Here is a 27,958-nt window from a genome sequence, read left to right on the forward strand (position 1 = left end):
GATCGACCAGAGGAGTTGCTAGTGCAGCGACCAGGACACATACTCACATCCGGCTTCCATATTTTGTTAGAACTGTTGTGACGCTGAGCCGCCCTGGTAAGGTTACTTACAACACTCAGAACAGTGCAGTTTTACTTCCACTGGAACAAGCTGCCTTCAATTTTTAACGAATTTTGCGGAAAAAAAACCCCAGTTAAACACATTGCAACATGCAGTCCAATTTTGTTTTTTTTAGAAACGCTGTCATGAAATCAGGCATTTCAGGCTGCGACAACCCAAAAAAAAAAAAAAAAGCCCGCGAAATCCTGGAGGGATTGATTATTGACAGTTTGGTTCTCCCACCCTGACGGAGCGAGGAACCCACACACACCTTTCAGGACATGCATACTCAACCGGTTATCCGTTTAACTAGCTGACAACACGTAAATACAGCCAACATGAGTTAGTTCTGACTGCCCAGACACCGCTCCGCATAGGGGTGGAGGAGTGTGTGTGTGTGTGTGTGTGTGTGAATATATAAAGGCACTGACACACTCGTATCGCAATCCAATTTTCTAACATATCAGACAATCAAACGTCTGTACTGACCAGCACAACAGACACATTTAACTCAGCAACACGAGAGAGTTTGGATATTCCACATCCACATAATGCCCCTGCACCGACTGTGCGCAGGTGGAGCAGATACAGGTGAAGCAGGTAGAGCAGACAGAGGTGAAGCAGGTGGAGCAGATACAGGTGAGACGGAGGTGCGTAACAGAGAAAAGAAGGGAATCAGAGGAAGAGACGCGTGACGATCAGACTTGTCACACTGGCACTGTTTTGGCGAAAGTCGTGAACCAAAACGGAACGGCAGCTCAGAACTTCAGGTTAGCTAACAGACTATAAAGACTTCGGAATTCACGGGAAAATCTGCCGCTTAGCTGTGTTTTCAAAATACGCCGTTTTTGATGACGCAATGCAGAAATTCTGGGTGTGATGGAAAGGAAATGACTGTGAGCTGCTGTAAAGTGTGAGGAGGACACGGGGACCTGCACAGATGGAGAGGAGGCAGTTGTAGCTGCTAAATATGTGGCAGAAAACAGGCATGTGTGTGTGTTTTGTCATGTCTTATGCTATACCAAAGATATGAGGTTAGCATTTGCATGTGTGTAAGTTTATGTGTCTGTTTGGCCAATGTGCCTGATAACTGACAGGAGTAGAAGAAGACTAGTCTGTATGCTTCTGGGCTCGTTCAGTCTTTAGCTACTAAACCGCAAAACCCCTACTAAGACCTGACTGATATGCAAAACTAAGTGTGTGTGTGTGTGTGTGTGTGTGTGTGTGTGTGTGTGTGTGTGTGTGTGTGTGTGTGTGTGTGTGTGTGTGTGTGTGTGTGGTGGAGGGACCACATTCAGTCATCCATGCCAATGTTGCGGAACAAGTAGGACATGGACTCTCCGTTGTGGATGCGGCGGATGGCCTCCGACAGGATCATGCTGATGTCGACGGTCTTGATCTTGGGACACTGCAGCTTCTGCAGCTCGTGGGGAATGGTGTTGGTCACCACCACCTGGAAGACAAGAGGAAGGGGAAACGACAGGCAAGAAAACGGAGGGAAAGGGGGTAAGCCAGAGACAAAAGGGGGAGAGAGGCGGACAGAGAAAAGAGAACACGACTTATGTGAATGGATCACATCAGCTGTTTGTTTATAACATTTTGTTTTTTGGAGTTTTCCTCCTTTCTCTCCCCAGTTGTACTTGACCAGTCTTGCCACTCTTCTGAGCCGTCCCGGTCGCTGCTCCACCCCCTCTGCCAATCCGGGGAAGGCTGCAGACTACCACGTCTCCTCCGATACATGTGGAGTCACCAGCCGCTTCTTTTCACCTGACAGTGAGGAGTTTCACCAGGGGGCGTAGCGCATGGGAGGATCACACTATTACCCCCCAATTCCCCCTCCCCCCCGAACAGGCGCCCCGACCCACCAGAGGAGACGCTAGTGCAGCGACCAGGACACATAACCACATGGCCAATTGTGTCTGTAGGGACACACGACCAAGCCAGAGGTAACATGGGGATTTGAATCGCTGATCCCTGTGTTGGTAGGCAACGGAATAGACCGCCACGCTACCAGGACGCCCCTATAAATTTGATCACATTTTAATCAACTGAGGTAGTTCCACTTTACACGGGTAATGTGAGTATTGTACTTGAGTTAAATGCAAGACTTTATTTCAACAGATTAAAAAAAGTTTCAGAAGAGCCCATGCACATGCACACACCTCGTCAATGGCCGACTCCTCTATGAACCGTGGGGCGTCGGAGGAGAGAATGCCATGCGTCGCCATGACAAAGATCTTGTACGCTCCTCTCTCCTTCAGCGTCTCTGCTGCCGCCACGAAGCTGTCCACGTCATCGATGATGTCATCCTGCAAAGCAATGACACAGCCGTCCAGTCAGCCAGACCTGCACCCCGCAAAACCTTCAGGAAAACCTTCAGCATCTTAAGGAAGTGACCAAATCCTTATTTCACCATTCTACTACTAAACACGGTCACAGGCGTTGTAAACACTTTAACTGGTTAATGAAGGCGTACATGCAGGCGTGCTCAAGTTAGAAGCTACTTTGTCATGTATACAGGCATGCCTTTGGTAGGTCATAGAACAAAGCAAAGAACCCATGTAAAGAGATGAATTACTGCTTATTCTACCAGGATATTTTAAAATGGCCCAGACACATTTGTTGGTACCCCTTAGAATAGATAATTAATTGGACTATAGTGATATTTCAAACTAATTAGTTTCTTTAATTATTATCACACATGTCTTCTGAAAGAAAAACAGAAAAAAGTCAGACGGGAATTTGCGCCCGATGAGTCAAACCTGGAGCTCCAGGCCTGCCTCGACTGCACTGACTGGAGGGTTTCTGAGGCTGCATCTACAGACCTGGATGAACTTACTGACACTGTGACATCTTACATCAGCTTTTGTGAGAACATGTGTGTGCCCACCAGAACCTTCTGTACCTTCAACAACAATAAGCCCTGGTTCACAGCAAAACTCAGGCAGCTTCGTCAGGCCAAAGAGGAAGCCTACAGGAGTGGAGGTAGGAGCCGGTATAACAACGCCAGAAATACACTCACAAAGGAGACTACAGAGGCAAAAAGGTGCTATCCAACAGGTTTTCTGTCCATGACCCATCATCAATCTGGAGTGTTTTGAAAGACATTACCAACTACAGGAGACCCCACACACACACACACACACACTGCAGGGACCCATCAACTGGCTGACGACCTAAATGGGTTTTACTGCAGGTTTGAAAAGCAAACTTTCACACCCCTCACCCTCTCCAGCCACACTTCATTATTCCCATTGGTCACCTGACTATATCGTTGCCGCCATGTTGGATCACAACCTAGCTGTGGATACGTGTAAGCGTTTGCTCATTCTATGCAACGTGTGTTCTTGCCGCTTTGCTTTTGCTCGAAAGTGCATTTAAAAGTTAAGAAAAGTTCATTCTTACTTCGTAAAATGATAGTCTGCTGCCATTTGTTATCTAGGGAACAATTTTTTTTTCAACTTGGTAAGTACCTTGCTGGCCTTGACTTACTATAAGAAGTTTTGCTCTTTGCTTGCTAGCTGGGATTCAATTATTTAGGCCGATAATGGCATGTCTAAAGAACTATTTTGATTCGCTCGAGCCAAAAGCAAAAAACCAATACAGAGAGAAGATAAGCTTAGTGGGTGGCATGGATCCATATGTTGTTCCTAAAAAGAACTGGACCACAAGCCTGGCTGAATATCCTACAATAACATATCCAGATATTGTGACCTACCTGCTATTTACAAAGTGTGCCTACACCCATGAAGAACTTAAGAATCTCAAGTCTAGAGGCCTACAATCAATTTTTGTGCGGATGGGTTAAAGAAATATCGTTCCTTAAAGCCTCTAATGGGAACAGCCTTGTTCACTGCAGGTACTTATAAAGTAAAAGAAAAAAACAACTGTTCCCTAGATAACAAATGGCAGCAGGCAATAATTTTACAAAGTAAGAATTAACTTTTTTTTAACACACTTTCGAGCAAAAACAAGCGGCGAGAACACACGTCGCATAGAATAAACAAACAGTTGCTACACATAGCCACAGCTAGGTTGTGATCCAACATGGTGGCAACGAGAAAGTCACATGACCGATGGGAATAATGACTACACAACCAACTGCACCCCCTGCCAGCCCCTCTCCCCTCCCCATCAAACTCCCACCCACACTCAGGATCTGTGTTGAGGACATGCGCCAGCTCTTCCAGAGACAGAAGGCCAGGAAGGAACCAGGCCCAGATGGTGTGGCACCATCCTGTCTTAAAGTCTGTGCTGACCAGCTGGCCCCCATTTTCACACTGATCTTCAAAAGATCAATGGAGCTGTGTGAAGTCCCTTCCTGCTTCAAGAGATCCACTATTATCCAGGTCCCCAAGAAACCCCGTATCACAGGATTAAATGACTACAGGCCCGTTGCTCTAACGTCTGTGGTCATGAAATCCTTCGAGATACTGGTTTTGGCCCACCTGAAGGAAATCACAGGCCCCCTGCAGTTTAACTACCGAGCAAACAGGTCTGTGGAGGATGCAGTCAACATGGGATTGCATTACATCTCCTAACACCTCAACTCTCCAGGACATACGCAAGGGTCCTGTTTGTGGACTTCAGCTCAGTGTTTAACACCATCGTCCCAGATATCCTCCACGCCAAACTCACCTAGCTCACTGTACCAGCCCCCATTTGCCAGTGGATTAAAAACTTCCTGACAGACAAAAGGCAGCTGGTGAGACTGGGGGAAAAAAAAAAATCACCTCCAGCACCCGGACAATCAGCACTGGCACCCCCCAGGGATGTGTACTCTCCCCTCTACTCTTCTCCCTCTACACAAATGACAGCACCTCAGGTGACCCATCTGTTAAATGCCTAAAGTTTGCAGACAACACAACCATCATTGGCCTTATCCGGGATGGTTATTAGTCTTCATATAGGCGGGAGGTTGATCAGCTGGCCCTCTGGTGTGGCCATAACAACCTGGAGCTGAACACGTTCAAAACAGTGGAGATGACGGTGGACTTCAGGAGGAGCCCCCAAACACTGCCCCCCTCACCATACTAAACAGCACAATGTCTGCAGTGAAAATCTACAGATTTCTGGGTTCCACAATCTCCCGGGACCTAAGGTGGGCATCCAACACAGACACAATCATCAAAAAGGCCAAGCAGAGGATGTACTTTCTCTACCAGCTCAGAAAGTTCAACCTGCCTCAGGAACTGTTGATTCAGTTCTACACTGCAATAATCCAGTCTATCCTCTGCACACCCATCACTGTCTGGTTTGGTTCGACCACCAAACAGAACAGGGACAGACTACAATGGACAGTTAGGTCTGCAGAGAAAATCATTGGCGCCAACCTGCCCTCCATTCAGGACGTATACACCTCCCGACTCAGGAAACGGGCAGGCAACATCACTGCAGATCCATCACAGCCTGGTCACAACCTGTTCCAACTCCTCTCCTCTGGTAGGCACTACAGAGCACTGTACCCCAAAACAACCAGACATAAAAAGTTTCTTTCCGCGGGCTGTCATTCAATTGAACGCTTAACACTGTCACCGTGTCACAAAAATCCAACTATTTCGTTTATACTGTACTGTACATATACTGGTACATCTACCTCAGGCATGTATGTAAGTAACCTGCTAACATCTATTTCAGCATCTCTGATATATTCTCTGCACCATTCACCTCATCACCTCTTATTTCGCCTGTATAAGTCAATCACTGTGTATCTATCTGAAGATTGTTGTGTTGTAGTGGTTATTTTATATTAAGTACAAAGACAGCCACGAAACCAGAGTCAAATTCCACGTATGTGCAAGCCTACATGGCCAATAAACATGATTCTGATGCTGATCTACAGTGAAACATGGAGGAGGTTCGGTTATGTTTTGGGGCTGCTTTGCTGCACCTGGCAACAGATGCTTTGAATCTGTGCAGGGCACAATGAAATCTCAAGACTATCAAGGCATCCTGGAGCGAAACATACTGCCCGGTGTCAGAAAGCTGTGTCTCAGTCACAGATCATGGGTCCTCCAACAGGATAATGACCCAAAACACAGTGAAAAGCCCCCAAGAATGGACAAGAAAACATTGGGACTATTCTGAAGTGGCCCTCTATGACTCCTGATCTGAATCCTATCAAACATCTAGGGAAAGAGGTGGAACTTGCAGTCTGGAGACAGCACCCATCAAACCTGAGACCGCTGCAGAAGTTATCTCAAGAAGAGTGGGCCAACATACCTGTTAACAGGTGCAGAAGTCTCATTGAGAGCTACAGAAAATGTGTGATTGGAGTGATTGCCTCTAAAGTTTGTGTAACAAAATATTACGTTAAGGGTTCCATCATTTTTGTCCATGCCATTTTCATTTGTTTTATTATCTACAATTTTCTTCTTCTTCTTACGGCTTGTGCCCTGTTTCCCCGGGGTTGCCACAGAGGGCACCAATGGTGGTCAGTTAACCCGGGCCTCGACCAATTCGGTATGGTCTTGTCAATCCGCATACCGATTTGACAAAATTCTATGTCAGATGCCCTTCCTGACACAACCACTAACACTATGGATGCACAGGTAAAGCGCCTAGATGCCATCCCAGTATTCATGGATCTGCACCCATGCCTGTCACCTATGTTTTATTATTATTATTATTATTGCTGTTGTTTATTTATTTTTTTATTTTAATTATATTAACAATAATAAATTATATATAAATTATATTATTATCAATATTATATCAATAATAATAACAAATTAATATATTATATCAATTATTTATTGTTTTATTATTTACAATATTATTTAAAAAAAATCAAAAGCAAAGTGATTTCTACGAAATATGGAATAAACAATGGTGGATGCCAATTGCTTTTGTCAGTTTCAAGTATTTTAAAGAAAATTGCCCATTCTTTGCTTTTTGTGTTGGGGTACCAACAAAATTTGAGCACGTGTGTATACATTCAGTTTAAGTAATGGAAAGAAAAATGGACACATTTGCAGATAGGTGGTCTTCTTCCAACAGGAAGTTCTTTGAAAAAAAGAAAAGAATTAAAACCCATATGAAAATAGGAGTGGTATCTCTCCTCTCACAATGAGCCATCGTTCAGTTTGTTGAAAATTTCAACTGTCTTGAATCTGAATCAATCTGAATAGAAAACAGCGAATTTTAAACTTGACATGTTTTCGTATCATAAGACATCCAACGCGATCCGGTTGAGACCAAAATACCAGAATACCAGACCGTGTGTGACGTTTGAACTGGCAACAGTGCTGCAAGTCTCCTGCATGGATTTATTATGAGGCTAAGTCACATTTCACCAGCAAATTAATAAACTACAGAGCTACAGATGATTATTTTGAAAACCCTTAATTCTATGATACAGAACTTTGGTTGCTTATACTTTTTAGTTTTCACCGAAAGTGAAAATGCCCGTTTTCACATTTCACTGACTGGATTGGTGGGCTGGCCACCCACTAACGGCAACGGCAGAGGAAACACTGAGAAGCTGTGATGGACACAGGTGGAGTAGATAACGTTACAAGCTGGATAAAATGACAGGCTCAGAGATATGTTTACACTAGCCAGCCATGGATTTACTGAACACTGTATCACAACTAGGGCTGGGAAATATATCAATATTACATTGATACTGTGGTGTCCGGGTGGCGTGGCGGTCTATTCTGTTGCCTACCAACACGGGGATCTCCGGTTCGAATCCCTGTGTTACCTCCGGCTTGGTTGGGCGTCCCTACAGACACAATTGGCCGTGTCTGCAGGTGGGAAGCCGGATTTGGGTATGTGTCCTGGTCGCTGCACTAACGCCTCCTCTGCTCGGTCGGGGCGCCTGTTCGAGGGGGAGGGGGAACTGGGGGGAATAGCGTGATCCTCCCACGTGCTACATCCCCCTGGTGAAACTCCTCACTGTCAGGTGAAAAGAAGCGGCTGGTGACTCCACATGTATGGGAGGAGGCATGTGGTAGTCTGCAGCCCTCCCCGGATCAGCAGAGGGGGTGGAGCAGTGACCAGGACGGCTTGGAAGAGTGGGGTAATTGGCCAAGTACGATTGGGGAGAAAAAGAGGGGGGAAAAACCTATATTGCTATTGTGATAGAAGACTACATATCATCTGGGATTCCAGGTATCATTGTCTTTTCCTGGTTTTAAAGGCTGAATTACAGTAAAGAGAATGTTCTAGCTGTTATGTGTCTCTACCAGTACAGCCATCATATCCACATTACTAATGAGTGTCTATCAAAAATGTCTTTGTGTCAATATTTTGTGAGCGCAGCAATAGTCATCTCTACAATATCATCAAAATATCAATATCGAGATATTTGGTCAAAAATATGGTGACATTTGCCCAGCCCTACTCACCACTATGATGGCGATGCGTCCTCCTACATCTCCTACCACAGTGATGGGAGGCTTCTCTTTTGGGATCAACACTGGGGGGTAGGAGAGAGAGAGCGAGCACATTTTTATCTCCTTAATGGCAGGAAACACGAGGGTAGCGGGATTACACAAGGACACAAGACGGTTCTGACAACCAACCAAGTAAACAAACTCAAATACACACAAACACAAGACGCTTGTTATTCTAAATAACTGTACTAAATAGTGGATTACAACATAACTGTTTATGGTTGCCATTGCTATTTTTGTTGAACCCTGACTGACTATTCTGGACTGCTCCGTTGGCATGTGGACACTGCTCGGCATCCTGTGCATCATGTTCTTCATAAATGTTATGTCAATTACAATTCTGTTATCCTCTTTCAATGTTGTATTATGCAAATTGTGTGAACACAACATCATTGCACGCTGTCCGTCTTGGGAGAGAGATCCCTCCTCTGTTGCTCTCCCTGAGGTTTCTTCCCATTTTTTCTCCCTGTTAAAGGGGTTTTTAAGGGAGTTGTTCCTTATCTGATGAGAGGGTCTAAGGACAGGATGTTGTGTTGCTGTTAAGCCCACTGAAGCAAATTTGTAATTTGTGATATTGGGCTATACAAATAAAATTGATTTGATTTGATTTATTCAAGTCAAGTCAATTTTATTTGCTCATGGTCGTTCTGGGTAGACCTTATCCTAAGTTTTTTGTGCGATTGATCTAAAACTTAATTTTAATGCAAATATATGCAGTTTTTGGAGCATTCAGGTAGCAGCAGGTCTGAATCCCTGAAAATCCAAAATGGTCAAAATGACCATTCTATGGTCGCTCTACTAGTTTTTAAAGTTTTAAAGGGAAGTGTTACACAACAAGAGGAGATGGCACAAAATGTTGTTAGAACTTGTGCACTTGCGTTACGTTTGAATACGTGCCTTGATCCTGCCAAAATGTTGGGCCCGATTCTTAAAATAAATGAAAAATAGAGAACTGCAGTGGTGTTTTGTCTCTTGCTCACCAAGGCGTTCACTGTCTACTACTACTCCTACTACTTTCGGCTGCGCCCATTAGGGGTCGCTGTATCGTAATGAATCCAAATCGTGAGCCCTGACTCGTGAGACGTGTCGAACCGTGAGATTTGTGACTCGCCCCACCCCTGGTGTCTAGTGTGTGTATAGAGGATGAGTTTCATGGTATGGATGTACCGTCATTATAAATAGAGTATCTTAACATCTAAGTAAACTCACAATGTCCAGACAATTTCTGTTTTTACACTCAACAAATAACATCAAACACATTTTTGTATTGAGGGTTTGTGTGTATGTGAGGTTATGTATATGTGCAATATCCAAATGATTTTTTTTCTTTTTTCCATTTTGTAGGTGTTGAGGACCCTCAGTGTTGCACACTATTCAGTTTAGGGCGCTGCTATTTGTTTGGGTGGACTCTTAGGTAAACTATGTTTGATGCTGCATTTTACTGCGTCATGGTACAAGCTCATGTTGGTGTGTGTGTGTATTACGTGGTATCTCCATGCTGGGGTGAATGGCTCCAGTGGTCTTGACGGTGGGCGGGGAGTGTCGGCCATCCACCATGTCAGATTCGGCGTCCTGAGCCTCACCGTGGATCACGGCTATACCCAGACGGAGACGCTCTGCAAATGACTGGGCCCTGCGGGGGGCGAGAGAGAGGTCACATCCAGTCCTCTGAAAAATTATTTTACATGGGGTTTAGAAAGAAAAAGCGACTTGTCTCGAGGTACACTACTACTACTACTACTACTACTACTACTACCACTACTTCCGGCTGCTGCTATTAGGGGGAGCCACAGCGGATCACCCGTTTCTATCTCTTCCTGTCCTCTGCATCTTCCTCTGTCACACCGGCCATCCGCATGTCCTCCCTCACCACATCCATAAACCTCCTCTTTGGCCTTCCTCTTCTCCTCTTCCCTGGCAACTCCATATTCAGCATCCTTCTCCCAGTATACCCAGCATCTCTCCTCCACACATGTCCAAACCATCTCAGTCTTGTCTCTCTTGCTTTGTCTCCAAACCGTCCAACCTGAGCTGTCCCTCTAATATACTCGTTTCTAATCCTGCCCTCCGTCATCACTCCCAGTGAAAATCTTATCATCTTCATCTCTGCCACCTCCAGCTCCTCCTCCTGTCTTTTCATCAGTGCCACTGTCTCCAAATCATACAACATAGCTGGTCTCACTACCATCTTGTAAACCTTCCCTTTAACTCTTGCTGGTACCCTTCTGTCACAAATCACTCCTGACACTCTTCTCCACCCACTCCACCCTGCCTGCACTCTCTTCTTCACCTCTCTTCTGCACTCCCTGCTACTTTGGACAGTTGACCCCAAGTATTTAAACTCATCCACCTTCGTCACCTCTACTCCTTGCATCCTCGCCATTCCACTGTCCTCCCTCTCATTCACGCATAGGTATTTCGTCTTGCTCCTACTGACTTTCATTCTTCTTCTCTCAGTGCATACCTCCACCTCTCCAGGCTCTCCTCCACCTGCACCCTACTCTCACTACAGATCACAATGTCATCCGCCAACATCATAGTCTCCTGTCAGACTCCTGTCTGATCTCGTCAGTCAACTGTCCATCACCATTGCAAACAAGAAAGGGCTCAGAGCCCATCCTTGATGTAGTCCCACCTCCACCTTGAACCCATCTGTCATTTCTCCAGCACACCTCACCACTGTCATACTGCCCTCATACACATCCTGCACCAAATATGTGGATCATCATGAGGTACACTGCAAAGTCAGATGTGTTTTTTTTTCCTTTTACAGCTGATTTTATTTTCCGTCTCTAGTCTCTGTGTAGTGTCTCTGTTGGATGTGAGCTTCCACATGAAGCTTGACAGCAGACCCACAAAGCAGCAACCATTCTAAGCTTGTTGAATGAGTATGTCGAGAATTGAGAAGGATGCTAACCGTTTGGCAGAAGCTGGAGATTTGGCCACAATCACAGCGTTTCTATAGTCAGGAATCTGTACGATCACAAAAACACAAAGAAAAATACAAGTGGACATATCCTCTTCTTCCTCCTCTGTGTGTTGTAGCAGTGGTGGAGCAAGGGATGAAGTTCTTTGCCTTCTATCATGAACAGACCTGCTTGGAGATTTCTTTCAAAAATTCTTGAAATTTAGTTCTGTTCGAGTTTGCAAAACAATTTGTAAATCAACCCAAAACCAATTTGAATTCATCCCCAAAAGTGAAAAGAAGAATACCTGCGTAGGGTGGCTAATAATGCAGCGGGAAACATTTTATTACAAAAAGTCCAACTCATCTTTCATATGCAACTTCACACTGCTCAGACCACCGTCATTCCCAAGATTTACGACTGGAATTTGAGATCTACACTAACTTCTGGGTCAGCCATCTTATTCTATTAGGAAAAAAAAAGCATGCATTCCCGAATAAAGACATGTCAGTAGTCATGATTCATTTGTGATTCACACTGCTTTTAGTGCCAAGTGTTCTGTGGTGCGTTTTTATGTTTGTGTGTGTGTACCTCCTCCTGAATGTACTGCAGCAGGAAAGGGGAGGCTCTCAAGTTGTCCACTGGGATGTTGAAGAAGCCCTGGATCTCCTTCTGGTGGAGGTCCATGGTGATCAGGTGAGTAAGACCTGCAGAAACACACGCCCATTTTGAATCCCTTATTTTGAGTCACGCTCAACACGTTTGTTCTTATAATGGCTGTATGTTTAGAGGTGTACAGTTCATGTCCCATCATATCCTACTGGCCACACAGCTGTGTATGGGCAAGCATTTGGAAATGCAAATTGGTGTGACCATTAACTAGAGTTACAATGGCCATGTGTACTACTCAGAGGATTGGGGAATAGTTACAATCACAGCATTGTAAGATGGTGACAGATGTACTCTTAGCCCCCCCCCCCCCCCCCGGTTCAGGGATGGTCGCTCCCTCTTCACATAGATGGCCTCTTGACTCCCCGTTCAACCCATCGTTCCTCCCTATCAAGGGATGTGGTCATCCTCATCCCTGAAAGAGTGGCCACTGGCCTGTAGATGGGTGTAGACTGTATAGATGGTGTAGACTGTGGAGCCCTGACCTGACGTGTTAGATCTTTTGTGTTGTGCCAACCTCTTGGCCAACATCTGCTTAGTTTCCCCAATGTACAAATCATGGCAATCCTCCTGGCACTTAACAACTACACTATATTGCTGTTTGTGCCGGGGGACCCGATCCTTGGGGTGGACCAACTTCTGGCGAAGCGTGTTTTGGGGTTTGAAAGCAACTGAGATGTGGGGTTTGGAAAATACACGTCTCAACTGCTCTGACACTCCCACCCCATACAGAATGGTACACTGTTTGGGCGTCTTCTTGGCTTTGACAAATGCGCAGTTAGGATAACCACACTTAACCAGGGCCTGTTTAATGTGGGATTTCTCCCCTTCCCCGGTCACTGTGTTGGTGGGGACGTTGTCAGCTCGGTGGTACAACGTCCTGATGACTCCTAGTTTGTGCTACAGTGATGAGAGTCAAACCTTAAGTACTGATCAGTATGTGTTGGCTAACAGTAAACATCAACAATCAAATTACTGCCTTCCAACGGGTTAAGAATAGATGCCAGAAACTTAGAGATATTATAGGTCACGGAGTTAATTATACTAACAATAGGTTGTAATGGCACATCCTGTTCATGTATATTAGGTAAACCATACAGACTAGGTGTAGCTTCCCTTGGGTATAATGTGTGGTACAAAATTCTGTCCTGTTCTAACAGCTTCAGACAATCTATCACCTTTTTCTTGTAACCACTGCCTGGATGTCATTGCAGGGGTTCATAAGTATTCATGTCGCTAAGTAGCGTTAAAACTTTCTCATGATAGTCTGTCTGGTTTAATACAACAGTGCATTTGCCTTTGTCCACTGGAAGGATGATGACGTTTTTGTCCTTACTGAGAGTCGTGAGTGCATCCTTCTCATCTCTGCTGATGTTGGATGGTGGCGCCTTCACATTGCTGAGGCAGGCTGAAACTTTCATTCACAGTTGCTCTGCTCCCGGGTCCGTAATGTTGTTAGATCGCCGACTCCATGGCTGTGATCAGTTCCACCTGTGGGATTTGCCTCAGCGTGACAGCAAAATTCAGCCCCTTAGCAAGGACGTCTTTCTCTGCCTGGGTGAGTTGTCTGTCAGACAGATTCTTCACCCACTTGTCCACATCACCAGCATGTGTCTGGTGTCCATGTCTCTCTGTCTGTCATTGAGGGTGCTGTCAGTTGTCTGCGGATGTCTCTGGCTTGCAGCAAGTAGGTCGAACTTCTTTTGCTGCCTGGTTTTCGACTTTCCGTGTTGAGCTAGACGAGCCCTCTCAATGAGCTCAATCACATGTTGGAAAGTGGTCTCATCTAGACACGACATTTGTCTATGTTGGATGTGCTCCTCTTTGGCTTTCAAAGCGTCGATGGTAAAATTTGTCTCACTCGTTCGTTCAACAGCTGGCTCTGTGCCTTCTGGAGGATCTTGCTAGCTCGGTGGCCCTTGACCAAAGATTTCATTTGCAGGTTCTTAGGTGTAATCCCCTTCTGTCTGCACCTGGGGTTGAATCTTAGGTGGTTCCTGTAGTCTGCCATCTTACATGCTGTTTGCTCGTACTCACAAGTTTAAGGCAATCCTCACTAAAAGGACTCAAAATGTCTTCATGCATGCTCAATAATTTAGGTAAGGAAAATCCCAGAAAGTTGAATCAGTTCATCTGGACACAACGTTTACAGGGAGAAACATTTCATCACTCATCTAAGTGAGCTCTTCAGTCTCAACTGATTGCAGGTCAAGAACACTGGTTTGAACGGAAGTGCTCAACTCGACTTGACTTTTTCGTTTTCTATTACTGGAAAGTACCGGCATTTTGGTAACTGTTACCACTTTTCTGGTACCACCTTTGTTGAGGTTCCAAAAAAACTGGAGGGTACCAAAATCAATACAGACCAACTACACTGAAAGGGTACTGTTACGGTAATGGAAAACAACACCCTGCGAGGCAAGTCGAGTCGACCTGAGCCAGTACCATGTAGTAGAAAATGGGCAAAAGAGGCCATCTATCCCTGAACCGAGGAGGGTGACTAAGAGTACATCTGTCATCATCTTACAATGCTGTGATTGCAACTATTCCCTAATCCTCTGTGAATAGTACACATGGCCATTGAAACTCTATTTAATGGTCATGGCAATCTGCATATGAAACCAATCATTGTTTTTGGTCGTTATGCCACTGTATTGTTTACAAGGGTGGGCATACCTGCAGTCAGTTGAGACTGAAGAGGTCACGTAGATGAGTGATGAAACGTTTCTCCTTAGAAACGTTGTGTCCAGATGAACTGATTCAAGTTTCGGTGATTTCCTTACCTGGATTATTGAGCACGTATGAAGAAGTGATAACTTTTATTTAATTTTTCAAGTTGTTGCAAATGTGAATATTCTGTCAATTTACTTAGAAAAACATGGTTAGCCAACTCAATTATTCTTTTGTCACTATCAGTCAACTTCTTCTTCTTTCGGCTTGTTCTCTGTTACTCAGGGGTCGCCACAGCAGATCTTAGTTTCCATTGGTACCCTGTGAGGGCACAGTACCGATGGCAGCCGTTGTTAACCCGGACCTCAACTGATCCGGTATGGTCTTGTCAATCCGCATACTAATTTGGCAAAATTTTACATCCGATGCCCTTCCTGACACAACCACTAACCCTATGGACGGGGGCACAGGTAAAGTGTTGGATGCCATCCCATATTCATGGACTTGCGCCCATGCCTGTCTCCATTTGTCACTATCAGCCAACAATTTGCATAAAAACTTTCAGTTTAATGTTACCAAAGCCACATGTTACCTTCTTTTGCCACTGTATTGGCCTTCTTGCTCTCCCCTGTGGACATAGTGTGTATAACATGAGTCGCCCAAGAGTATTATGGCCATGGACAATAATGATGCATCTGATGCTTTTTTTTAATTAATTCATTCATTCATTCATCTTCAGCCGCTTCTCCGGGGTCGGGTCGCGGTGGCAGCAAGCCAAGTAGGGCACTCCAGACATCCCCCTCCTCAGCAATGCCCTCCAGCTCCTCCTGGGGGATCCTAAGGCATTCCCAGACAAGATTGGACATGTAGGGGTCTCCTCTCAATTGGCCATGCCTGGTAAACCTCCAAAGGAAGGCGCCCAGGAGGCATCCTGATCAGATGCCCGAACCACCTCAACTGGCTCTTTTCGACGCGAAGGAGCAGCGGCTCTACTCTGAGCTTCCTCCGGATGTCCGAGCTCCTCACCCTATCTCTAAGGCTGAGCTCAGATACCCTACGGAGGAAACTCATTTCAGCCGCTTGTATTCGCGATCTCACCCTTTCGGTCACTATCCAAAGCTCATGACCATAGGTGAAGGTTGTGTTGTGTGAGGAACGAGGAATTTTTGGTTTTAATCGTATGTATATTTTGCAATGAATATATTTGAACCTCTTATTTTTTGGAATACAATATTTAAATTTGAGTTTTTATTCCAGTTGACAGCCTCTAGCCTGGAACATTCTCTTAATGCATGTGTTTGTGTTGTCTTATTTCCCCCTCTCACCTGCTTTGCACATCATGGAGGCTATCAGCTTGGACACTATGGAGCCCCTTTTCCTCATCTTGCACTGCTTGCTGTAAGGGAAGTACGGGAGGACTCCCGTGATACTCCTGGCACATGAAGTCCTGCACGCATACACCGTGATCAGCATCTCCATGATGGTTGTGTTGACATCTCTGAGAAAGAGAGAGAGACACACACACCATGACAGAGAGGAGAGAGAGAGAGTAAGGAGAGAAAAGGATGCGTTTTTGCTGACTTGCGATCACTGTTTGGCAGTTAATTGAAACTGGAGTGTGTGTATTAATTTGTACTTGGACACAGTCTGGATGACAAAGACATCTTTTCCTCGCACCGACTCCTGGATCTGCACTCGTGTTTCTATTGAAACAAGGAGGGATGTGTAAAGCAGAGAACAACACGTGCATCATAGTGCCACTGAAATCTTTTGCATCTCTCTTAAGCCTCCTACAGACTGTGATTTGGGCCGTCTCAGACGAAAGATAACTAAACATGGCGGTATCTTGGTCGTGGCTCCAAAACGGTGGTCTTACGTCACACTGTGAGACAGGTTCAAAGACCACCTTTATTACAATCTTACGACCGAAGATAACCTGGGACAAAAGTCTGACAGTGTCAGAAATGTAGGATGACCATCTCACAACATGACTGCTGCTATAACCTACGTCTGCTAACCAACCGATAGAAATGGAGTACAAAATGACACACTGATCAGCGGCACGCAGAATCTTTGCTGGCGCTAAAGACAAACAAACAGACTGTTAGCATCTGTGACCCAAATGCCATGGATTCAACAAAACGAGCTGTGGTGACTATTGAAAGGACTCGATTCCTGGTTGGTGTCATGTTGCTCTACCAGCGGCGTATATTGATGACGCGCGGTGATGCGGCATGCACGCTGATGACGTTTTTATGGACTTTCGTCGTAGCCTGCGATTTATTAGGTGTTATCATCCTACAGTCTACACACATCACACTTGATATCACACATCGCAGAGTGTGGCTTGAAATAAACTTATAGGTTTGTGAAAATCGCAGTCTGTAGGAGGCTTTACACACACACAAAACTAAAAGGTCAGGCACAGACAGAGGTTCTTTCAAACCAAAAGGCCAGAGAGGAAAACCTGTCCAGGTCTCATGACAAACGTCATCGCCAAACTAGTCCGAAACTTTCCTAACCAAGGATTTTTTTACATTTTTATATACTATATTAATCCCCATGGGAAAATTCCCCTCTGCATTTAACACATCCTAGCATTTAACACATCCTAGCTCCACAGAGGACGACCTGGGACGGCCTGAGGTCCGAACCCAGGACCTTCTTGCTGTGAGGGGACAGCGCTAATCACTGGGCCACCATGCCGCCAGAAAATGCAAATATTTAGCCATTTTTATAGTGCTCACCTCAGTGGGTCTGATTTTTGTATTGCTCCACCCCCTCTGCCAATCCAGGGAGGGCTGACAGTGAGGAGTTTCACCAGGGAGATGTAGCGCATGGGCAGATCCCGCTATTCTCCCCAGATCCCTCTCTCCCCTGAACAGGCGCCCTGACCAACCAGAGGAGGCGCTAGTGCAGGGACCAGGACACAGCCAATTGTGTCAGTAGGGATGCCCGACCAAGCCGGAGGTAACATGGGGATCTGAACTGGCGATCCCCGTGTTGGTAGGCAACAGAATAGACCGCCATGCTACCCGGACGCCCTTTGATTTTTGTATTGTTTTCTAATTTGTAAGACTTAACATGTACAACCTGGTGGACACTTTTGTTAAAACAGTCCAGTATTTTAGTCTCCCCTCCAAGACTTATAAATTTAGAAACAGGAGCCGGCTGGCCAGGGGATGATTTTCCCTGGAAGGAACTCAATGCCACATTTCTATTTTGAATTTTGGTTTTTTTTATGATGACGCTGGAGGTCAATAAAAGAACTAGAAAAAGAAACATGTCAAAAAAGAGATTGTGTCTTTCACTCTGGCTGGGTTAATGACACACTCTACCCACACAAGTCCACCTTCTCAATACATCTCTTAATAAACAGCTGGAAAGTTGTTTTTTTTTTCATTGTTGTATTCTCATCTTTTTTGGCCACTGAGGTCAATGAGAAATTCCAGGGAGAGAAATTACCTTCAGATATCTACAGTACAGCCTGCCTGCAACAGCAAAAAGCTACTGTTGGTCTCAATCTATTGGCGGGTCGGACCCTGTAGTTGACTGGTTAGCATGGTCGCCTGTGGTCTGGGCTACCCAGGTTCGGTTCCCGGCTGCGGCGGATTCCCAGCTGCCCCGTAGCGAATTCAGGTACACTTCAGGTACAAACTGGTACACTTCAGGTTCAGATTGGTGGCATGGTGGCCCAGTGGTTAGCGCTGTCACCTCACAGCAAGAAGGTCCTTAGGATCGAACCCCAGGGTTGTCCAACCTTGGGGGGTCATCCCAGGTCGTCCTCTGTGTGGAGTTTGCATGTTCTCCCCGTGTCTGCAGTGGACTTTCTCTGGGTGCTCCGGTTTCACCATCAAAAAGACATGCATGTTAGGGTTAGTACTCCTGTCTGTGCCCCTGACCGAGGCATGGCAAGACGAACTGGAGTTGGTCCCCGGGTGCTGCACAGCGGCTGCCCACTGCTCCTGGCTAAACAGCTAGGATGGGTTACATGCAGAGAGGAATTTCCCCACGGGGATTAATAAAGTATCTCAAAAAGAAAAATCTGAAGGTGGAAAGGTCAGGAGCCTTACCTCTGTTCGCTTCCTGGTACACTTGCACCTTCCCCAGCTCCACTCCCAGCCGTCTGTAGACACCAACAGCAAGAGAGGAACCCAAAAAATGAGACAGAGGATAGATGGTAGAGAAAATGAGGAAAAGACAAAAACAAGTCAGTCAGTCTCTCTCTCTCTAAAAGTATGACAAGTTGCAGTTTGCCAAATAAAAGAATGCGACTCTAGAAACTGTGTTGACAGATAAAAGCTACAAACTGCCAGTTTTTTCCAGAACCCTTTTTAGATCTGAAAGAGGAGAAAAGGCAGACTTGTCGTTTACTCCAAAATAACCTCGTTCATTCTCTGCATCAGAAAGTGAGAGAGTGAGAGAGAGAGCAGGCATTGTTACTCTCTGCCCGCCTGTGTCCACGTATTCAGTGGGTAATCCTCCTGGTAAGCACCTCATTGTACTGTCAATGTCTGGGTGTCAGTGTGTATGTCCATCTCCAGCACTCACTCAGCTATTCTTTTGCCCAGCTCGCGGCTGGAGGGGTGCGAGTTGGCGGTGAAGATGACCAGGCCTCCCTTGGTGTGGTTCATGTCTTTGGGGTGTCGGCCGCTGCTCTCCTCACACTCAGGCAGTGGATCCCTGGGCACCCACGCTGCACTGAGCCCTTCCTGCAGTCAGGGTCACAGGAAAGAGAAGACAGACGGATGGATAGATAGATTGCATTTACATACTACATATGCATATCTTTTTGATTTTTCTCCCCAGTTGCATCTGGCCAATTATCCCACTTTTCCAAGCTGTCCCAGTCGCTGCTCCACCCCGTCTGCAGATTCGGGGAGGGCTGCAGATTACCACATGCCTCCAGCCGCTTCTTTTCACCTGACAGTGAGGAGTTTCACCAGGGGGACGTAGTGCATGGGAGGATCACACTATTCCCCCCAGTCCCCCCCAAACAGGCGTCCCGACCAGAGGAGGTGCTAGTGCAGCGACCAGGACACCCACCCACATGCGGCTTCCCACCCGCAGACACAGCCAATTGTGTCTGTAGGGACGCCCGACCAAGCCGGAGGTAACACGGGGATTCGAACCAGCGATCCCCATGTTGGTAGGCAACGGAACAGACCGCTACGCTACCCAGGCGCCCCCCGGAAGTTTAAATTTAAGTCTGATGAAATGCAACTCAGTTGATGACTCAGATGCCAGCGGTAATAGACAACCAAGTGACAAAGTAATTGCTCATACTGGAATACACATCAAAAGTAGTTCGAGCAGTAGACACACTTTTAATTCAGATAAAACCAAAGCGATGGGTTGGAGCCTTGAAAAAAATAGGGCTAAAAACAAACCTAAATAAAAGCAAATATGTTGTTGTTGTCAGTGAAAATGAACAGTTAAAAAGGAGCTGCAACATTAAAGTCCATGTATTTCACTGGACCCTTACTGCCAATAGAATCAAAGAATATCTTACCACAAGTCCTCTAACTTGCAAAGTTTAAATCAAGGCCTTTTGGCTGCTTTCAGCTCTTCCTTGCAGTGTTAAAATGACAACCACACAAAGTTGGCCACAAAAATCTCTTTAAAACAATCAGTCTGGGTGTCAGTAATACGTAATCCAAACTAACTACCCTAGCAGATACCACTGCTAGGGCAACTTGATGTTAATCAGTTATCAGTAAGCTGATCACTCATGTGACAGTGAAACTTTGCCGTTCTCCACAAATCAATTCCCACCAATTTCATCTCATCATCAGCCGCTTCTCCGGGGTTGGGTCACGGTGGCAGCAAGCTAAGTAGGGCACTCCAGACATCCCTCTTCCTAGCGATGCCCTGCAGCTCCTCCTGGGGGATCCCAAGGCGTTCCCAGGCCAGATTGGACATGTAGTCCCTCCAGCGGGTTCTGGGTCTACCACAGGGACTCCTCCCAGTTGGACGTGCCCGGAAAACCTCCAAAAGAAGGCACCCAGGAGGCATCCTAATCGGACCCCCGAACAACCTCAACTGGCTCTACTTCCAAGCTTCCTCTGGATGTCCGAGCTCCTCACCCCATCTCTGAGACTGAGCCCAGACACCCTATGGAGGAAACTCATTTCAGCTCCTTGTATCTGCGAGCTCACCCTTTCGGTCACTTCGGTCTCACACTTGGATCATTTCCCAAGAAACCCAATGAAATTACAACAGCAGAGTTACAGCACCTCTCACATAAAAGGGAAACCAGGCCCCTCCTGGAGCCAGATCTGGGAAGGGAGCTTGTCAGCGAGCGTCTGGTGGCTGGGCCTTGGCCCATGGGGCCCGGTTGGGCCCAGGCCGAAAAAAACAACATGGAGCCACCACCCTGTGGACCCACCACATGCAGGGATGAGCATTGGGATAGGGTGCAATGCAGGCCAGGCAGTGGGTAAAGGCAGGGACCTGGGCGTGTCAACTTCTTACATCGCAGACTGGTCCTCGGGACGTGGAATGTCACCTCTCTGGCAGGGGAGGAGCCTTAGCAGGTGCAGGAGGTAGAGCAGTTCCAAATAGATATAGTTGGGCTCACCTCCGCACATAGCATGGGCTCTGGTACCAAATTCCTGGAGAGGGGCTGGACTCTTTCCACCAATTTCAAATGACAATAATAATAATAATAATAATAATAATAAATGGCTTTCATGCTTTCAACTTCTTTGGAATATGCTTACCACCACCCCAACTGATGGTCAATAAATTCGTTATAAGGAGGCCAGAGCAGCAGGGATGTTGGTGAAATTATCACCCTATACGAACTGATGAGGACTGTCGAGCAGACAGTATCTTGTGTAGCAGTAAATGAAGCAAGCTGATAACAGGAGATTGGGCAGTTTGACTGATGGGACTGTTTGGGTAATCCTGGTCTTGACTGGGCTGATGACCGGTAGGTGGTCTAAATCAGGATATCATATACAGATGCAGTATTGTGTCCTTGGGCAAGGCACTTCAACCCAAACAGTTGCTTTTGTGGGCAGTTTACACCAAGTCAATCTGGGCAGTGTAGACAATAAAATGCACAAGTTTCCACTGAAACACAGTGGATATAAAAACTATACCAACCACTGTACTTGGCCAATTACCCCACTCTTCCGAGTCATCCAGGTCGCTGCTCCACCCCCTCTGCCGATCTGGGGAGGGCTGCAGACTACCACATGCTTCCTCCGATACACGTGGAGTCTAGAGCTGCTTCTTTTCACCTGACAGTGAGGAGTTTCACCAGGGGGACGTAGCGCGTGGGAGGATCATGCTATTTCCCCCAGTTCTCCCTACCCCCCGAACAGGCGCCCCGACCAACCAGAGGAGGCGCTAGTGCAGCGACCAGGACACATACCCCCATCCAGCTTCCCACCCGCAGACACGGCCAATTGTGTCTGTAGGGACGCCCGACCAAGCAAAATGGCAGGTTTTTGTGACGTAAAAAAAATGAAAATAAGATAAATCATGACAGAACTTTTTCCACCCTTACTGGGAAATTTCAACCTATAAAAATAAAGTGAAAAACAATCAGAAACATTTTAGGGCAAAAAAAAAGAAAAATGCCAAACTTAACAATAAGCTAGTTGTAGAAGTGTGCAGACCCTTTTACAATTGGGGATGTGGCTGATTTTATAATTAACCAATCACATTCAAAGCCGTGTTAAATAGTATTTAGTGCACATCTGCCATCAATTAAAGTGACTGCAATTAACCGAAAATAAAGTCCAGCTGTTCCTGTAGGATTTTCCTGACGTCTTCTTGGTTGCATCCAACCGCAAAAGCCATGGTCCACAAATAGCTTATAAAGCATGAACGGGATCTCATTGTTGAAAGGTATTGATCAGGAGAGGGGTACAGAAGAATTCCTAAGGCCTTAGATATACCATGGAACACAGTGAAGACCATCATCCACAAGAGGAGAAAATGGCACAACAGTGACATTACCAGGAACAGGAGAAACTGGTCAGGGAGGCTACCAAGAGGCCTGCAGCAACACTATTATTATTGAAGAAGCTGCAGGAATTTCTGCCTCCCAACATGTGAAAACCTCCTGTATTCTTCATATGTCTGGGCTATGGGGTAGGGTGGCAAGGCAGGAAGCCTTTCCACACGAAGGAAAAACATCCAAGCCCGGCTAAGTTTTGCAAAAATTTACATCCAGTCTCCCAAAACCATGTGGAAAAATTTGTTATGTCTGATGAGACCAAAGCTGAACTTTTTGGCCATGATTCCAAAAAGGTATGTTTGGTACTAAAACAACACAGAACATCACCAACCACTCTGAAGCATGGTGGTGGCAGCTTTCTGCTTTGGGGCTGCTTTTCTTCAGCTGGAACTGGGGCTTTAGCCAAGGTTGAGGGAATCATGAATAGATCCAAACACCAGTCGATGTTGGTGCAAAACCTTCAGGCATTGGTAGAAAGCTGAAGAGGAATTTGAGGAATTTGACCTTTCAGCACGACAACGACCCAAAGCATACATCCAAACCAACAAAAGGAATGGCTTCACCAAAAGAAGATCAATGTTTTGAAAAGGCCTAGCCAGAGCCCAGACCTGAATCCAATAGAAAAGCTGTGGGGTGACCTGAAGAGGGCTGTGCACAGAGGATGCCCTGACAATTTGATGGATCTAAAATGTTTTTGCAAGAAAGAGCGGGAACATATTGCCAAGGCCAAGCATATAGACTCCGATAGACCCAAAAAGACTTGAGTGCTGCAATAAAATCAAAAGGTACATCAACAAAGTATTAGTTTAGGGTTTGCACTTGTACAACCAGGTTATTGTGAGTTTTGTATTTTGCCCCTATAAGGGTTTCAGTTTGTTTTTCCCTTTATTTTCATAGGTTGTGATAAAAAAAAGGCAGAACATTTTCTGACATATCTTAGGTTCTTTCTTTTTTTAATGACAAAAACCTGGGTTTATAGGTACAAAATATAAAATTTTGTCGAAATACGAAGTACTTGGTGGGTCACTCTACCAGAGGATGTGTGCAGTTTTTAGAAGTATAGTTTTATTAACAAGTATCATTGAGTGGTTTAGAAAAGTCATCTAAAAGCCACCACAAGAGTTGTGTCTTGCTTCAGGACAAGCCTGGTGTGCAAGAAACCGCAGTCTTCACTTGGGTTCAAAAGATCAAGTAATAAAGTTTGGGTTTATTTGAAAAACAACACAGAATGAGAGAACGAGTCAAAACAACTGCTGCACATGGGCGCTACAAAGGTATCAGAAAGAGAATCTGAAACTCTGCCCTGAGATTTCTCTCTGAGCACAAGTTCAGGGAGGACTTCAGAGAGAATGAGATGACCCAGATGAGAGGCGCCTTACCAAAGCCATGTAGGTCAACAATCAGCCCACAGACAACACAGACCAGACTTCCTCTAAATTAGGGTGCTCCCTATCATCTGGTATTCCAGACCATTCTATCAGTCCAACCTCAGGTCTTACTGGAATTCTGGCTCAGGCCTGTACCATAAAAGATGTCTAAACGGTTATAACCCACATGGTCGTGTCCATTGATCACAACATTCTGGTCTTCTGTTCAAACAGAAATTGAGAAATCTCTTGACATTAGAATAGTAATGGATCCAGACCTATACATTCTCAGTGTTGACTCCTTGTCTGGTCAAAAGGCAAAATTGCGAAGTATCACGTTGTATGCTGCACGCCTTTCAATCCTGCATGTTTGGATTGATGTACACCCACCTGTTATTAATGTGGTAGGTTAAATTACTATCAAGTTTTCCTCACAAAAGGTTATTTAAGGAATTTTATGGCACCTTAGATAAGTTTGTGAAAAAGTGGTCCCCCCTCAGTATTAGGGGTGTAAGAAAATATCAATACACTCGAGTATTGCAATATTATCTTTTGTGATACTGTATCGATTCTCAAAACCACTATATGGATTTTTAATTGTTTACACGTAAAGGTTTGTGACAAACATTTTGTGTCGTGTGTAATCCCACGACTGCTAGATAACAGTGTTGTAATCTATCTTAAGCCATTTGACTCTTCCACTCCAATGCAACAACGTAAACTGAGACAGGAAGTAGCATAAGCACAAAGAACACAGGTCTATGAAATTGCAATATAGGGACCACCAATAACCTGTATAGGAGTATAGTAGATTGAGCTTAATTTGCTTATAAAGCATTTTCTGTTGGGATTTTTCTCCCCCTCGTATTTTATTTTGATTGATCATGTTTTTGTTTTGTATATAAGTGTTTATGCTGGGACAGCAGTGTAAGAAAGGTATGTATTTAATTTGATCATATGTGTATGTTGCTCTCCTGATATGTTGTTGTGCCGTTTCAACAACAAAAAAAAACAAGGACAAAAAAGACAAAAAAACTACTAAACAATACAATGAAGGATTACCAAACGGTTATACATATATGATCACAGATTTGTTACAGAGAACTGTATGGGAAAGTTTCACCAGTGCCACTTCACGAGTGTCCTCCAGGCCAGAATATTTTCAACTGGACAAAATGACATCAACTCCTTTTGACAGACTATTCAAACAGATTAGCACCAACAATGCCACTGATTTATCCCAATTCTGGAGGCAGCAGAGAGAAGCAAAGGCCAGCTTGTGTGTGTGTGTGTGTGTGTGTGTGTGTAAAATCTTTCACAGCAAGCTAGCTGTGTAATGAATGCTGTTACGGTTGCCAGGGGTTAATACGCTTTAGTATTTCTGTTGAAGTGAATGACAGGTGAATGGAAGGAAGAGGATAAGGAACATCAGTAGCAGCTGGTCAGTACCAGGCGCCAGGGCGCCGCCCCCTTCAAACATCAAGAGATGAAAGTCTACTTACACAAGTTGAATATAATTGAGTTGTATAATGCAAATAAATATGAAATAAAAGTGTGTTCAGTCTGTGAGCGCCTGTCAGCAGCAGCATTAAATACTGGTTCCAAATGGTAGCTGGTTGCTTTCTGTCTGAATACATATACTTCCTGTCTGAATACATACACTTCCTGTCTGAACACATACACTTCCTGGGTGAGGGGCGCCGGCCAAACCATACCTTATGCAAGCCCTCAAACTTGTGGCGAGCAGGTGACCTGAGGCCACAGTCTAACTGGCTTCTTCAGATTATCCAGGGGGCGCAGTTCTGTGCTGCCCCAGACCCTCCCACTTTTATTGGCAGTGAACTGGTCTGGTTCTAATGTTTTTTGATCCAATGTGATTGGGCAATTCTCGTGGCTGTCAATCACGTTCACACCCACCACCACGCCTCGTCTCGACTGTCAATCATCCACGAGGATAATGAACATCAGTAGCGGCTGGTCAGTACAGGGCATCGGGGCGCCGCCCCCTTCAATCATCAAGAGATGAAAATCTACTTACACACGTTTAATGTAATTGAGTTGTATAATGCAAATAATGATGAAATAAAAGTGTGTTCAGTCTGTGAGCGCCTGTCAGCAGCATTAAATACTGGTTCCAAATGGTAGCTGGTTGCTTTCTGTCTGAATACATACACTTCCTGTCTGAATACATACACTTCCTGGGTGAGGGGCGCCGGCCAAACCATACCTTATGCAAGCCCTCAAACTTGTGGCGAGCAGGTGACCTGAGGCTACAGTCTAACTGGCTTCTTCAGATTATCCAGGGGGCGCAGTTCTGTGCTGCCCCAGACCCTCCCACTTTTATTGGCAGTGAACTGGTATTGTAATGTTTTTTGATCTAATGTGATTGGGCAATTCTCGTGGCTGTCAATCACGTTCACACCCACCACCACGCCTCGTCTCGACTGTCAATCATCCACGAGGATAAGGAACATCAGTAGCGGCTGACCTGAGGCTACAGTCTAACTGGCTTCTTCAGATTATCCAGGGGGCGCAGTTCTGTGCTGCCCCAGACCCTCCCACTTTTATTGGCAGTGAACTGGTATTGTAATGTTTTTTGATCCAATGCGATTGGGCAATTCTCGTGGCTGTCAATCACGTTCACACCCACCACCACTCCTCGTCTCGACTGTCAATCATCCACGAGCCCTGATGAAATCCATAGGCTTACATGGTCCTTCTGAATAACTGTGGGCGTTAAAGCAGCTGTCGGGTGTGCTGCGCCAAGGTAAACTGCGCCCCCCCCCCCCACAATTTTTAGCACCAGCCGCCACTGATAGAAACAAACGCGCGTCTCCACAACTCCGCAGCTGCAGGCCACGCAAACGTATATTACGCAAAGACCCCATGGGCGAAACGCCTACAGGGGCCCTTTGTAAACAACCCAATCAGATTAAGAGCCTGAGACGGGGGGGGGGGGGGTTCTGGCTCCCGGGTTTGTTGGGCTGCCCTTGGTTGCACGCTGGTAGTGGAAACCGCGCGTCAGCGACACGCAGTCCAGGGAAATCCGGACGCGGTGCGCGTTATTGCCGGATTATGAGAAAGTTAGACGAGGCGTCGACATGGCGGCTCCCTGGTTATCTGCCGGACTTACCAAGGGAAACGAGGAAGGGTCCGCCTGAACCAACGCGAACCGCAGCCCTTGCCAATAACGGCGGCAAGTGGCCGCGTTAAGCCCGCAAGAAGTCACGTCGGGAGACCCCCCGCGGAGGGAGACGCGGCGTATTTTCTTTTACGCCGCGACCAGGAAACCCGTCCACATATCTGACGAGACGGCCAACAACAAAACTCGCTCACCAGTTTGCGTTCTTGGTCCGCTTTCAAGCAGCAGTCAAACGGTATTTGAATGTTTAGGCTGGCAGACCCTCCTCCACCTGTTCCCCTCACTCCCACTTTCCGCCTGCTGACGGCCCGGGGACGGACGTCCCGGCTGTCCAATCAACGATCACAGAGGTGGGCGGCCAAAGACCGCGGCCCAGTGGTGCGCGGCAGCTTTATGACGGACGTGCTGATTGTCCAATCGCAGAGGAGAAAACGCGAAAACCGGAAAAGGAGGTCTGACGTTGGCCGTACAATTGTGACGGATGTACCCATTGTCCAATCAGCGATCAGCTATTTATAAGAGGCCAGACTCGACCCACCCCTCCCCGTTCTTTATTGAACACATTTCCATATACAACGGACAAAGACGTAGGCAATTTGTGTCCTTTTTCATTTTTGTTTTCTGTGGTCTATGTCTTGGTTTGCACCGTTGTATATGAAAATATGTTCAATAAAGAATGAAAAAAAAAACAAAAAAAGATTATATTCTACAATGCCAGAGTTTGTGTTATATGC

The 27,958-nt window shown here is 45.8% G+C and overlaps 1 protein-coding gene across 2 annotated transcripts; it reads right to left on the minus strand.

The window, feature by feature from the left end:
• Positions 1–1,390: 1,390 nt before the first annotated feature.
• Positions 1,391–27,958, minus strand: prpsap2 (phosphoribosyl pyrophosphate synthetase-associated protein 2). 2 transcript variants are annotated; one of them, XM_056287589.1, is made up of 11 exons: positions 27,419–27,958; positions 19,295–19,455; positions 18,817–18,869; positions 16,380–16,446; positions 16,069–16,241; positions 11,996–12,111; positions 11,416–11,471; positions 9,983–10,131; positions 8,451–8,521; positions 2,262–2,408; positions 1,391–1,552 (listed from the first exon to the last, which is right to left on the minus strand). In XM_056287589.1, exons 2-11 carry the CDS (start codon positions 19,375–19,377, stop codon positions 1,394–1,396), a joined length of 1,074 nt encoding a protein of 357 aa, XP_056143564.1. In that variant the 5' UTR covers positions 19,378–19,455; positions 27,419–27,958; the 3' UTR covers positions 1,391–1,393. The 2 variants fall into 2 exon arrangements, with proteins under 2 accessions (XP_056143564.1, XP_056143566.1); XM_056287591.1 differs by lacking the exon at positions 27,419–27,958 and having other exon boundaries at positions 16,069–16,239; positions 19,295–19,368.

This window comes from Lampris incognitus, chromosome 10, assembly GCF_029633865.1.
Source record: "Lampris incognitus isolate fLamInc1 chromosome 10, fLamInc1.hap2, whole genome shotgun sequence".
NCBI lineage: Eukaryota > Metazoa > Chordata > Actinopteri > Lampriformes > Lampridae > Lampris > Lampris incognitus.

Coding starts and splice junctions, on each gene's coding strand:
- prpsap2 (XM_056287589.1), bottom strand. CDS start 19,377: ATGAACCACACCAAGGGAGGCCTGGTCATCTTCACCGCCAACTCGCAC. Junction 18,870..19,294: donor CTGGGCAAAAGAATAGCTGA/GTGAGTGCTGGA, acceptor TGGTGTCTACAG/ACGGCTGGGAGTGGAGCTGG. Junction 8,522..9,982: donor CCCCAGCATGGAGATACCAC/GTAATACACACA, acceptor CCTACCCCCCAG/TGTTGATCCCAAAAGAGAAG.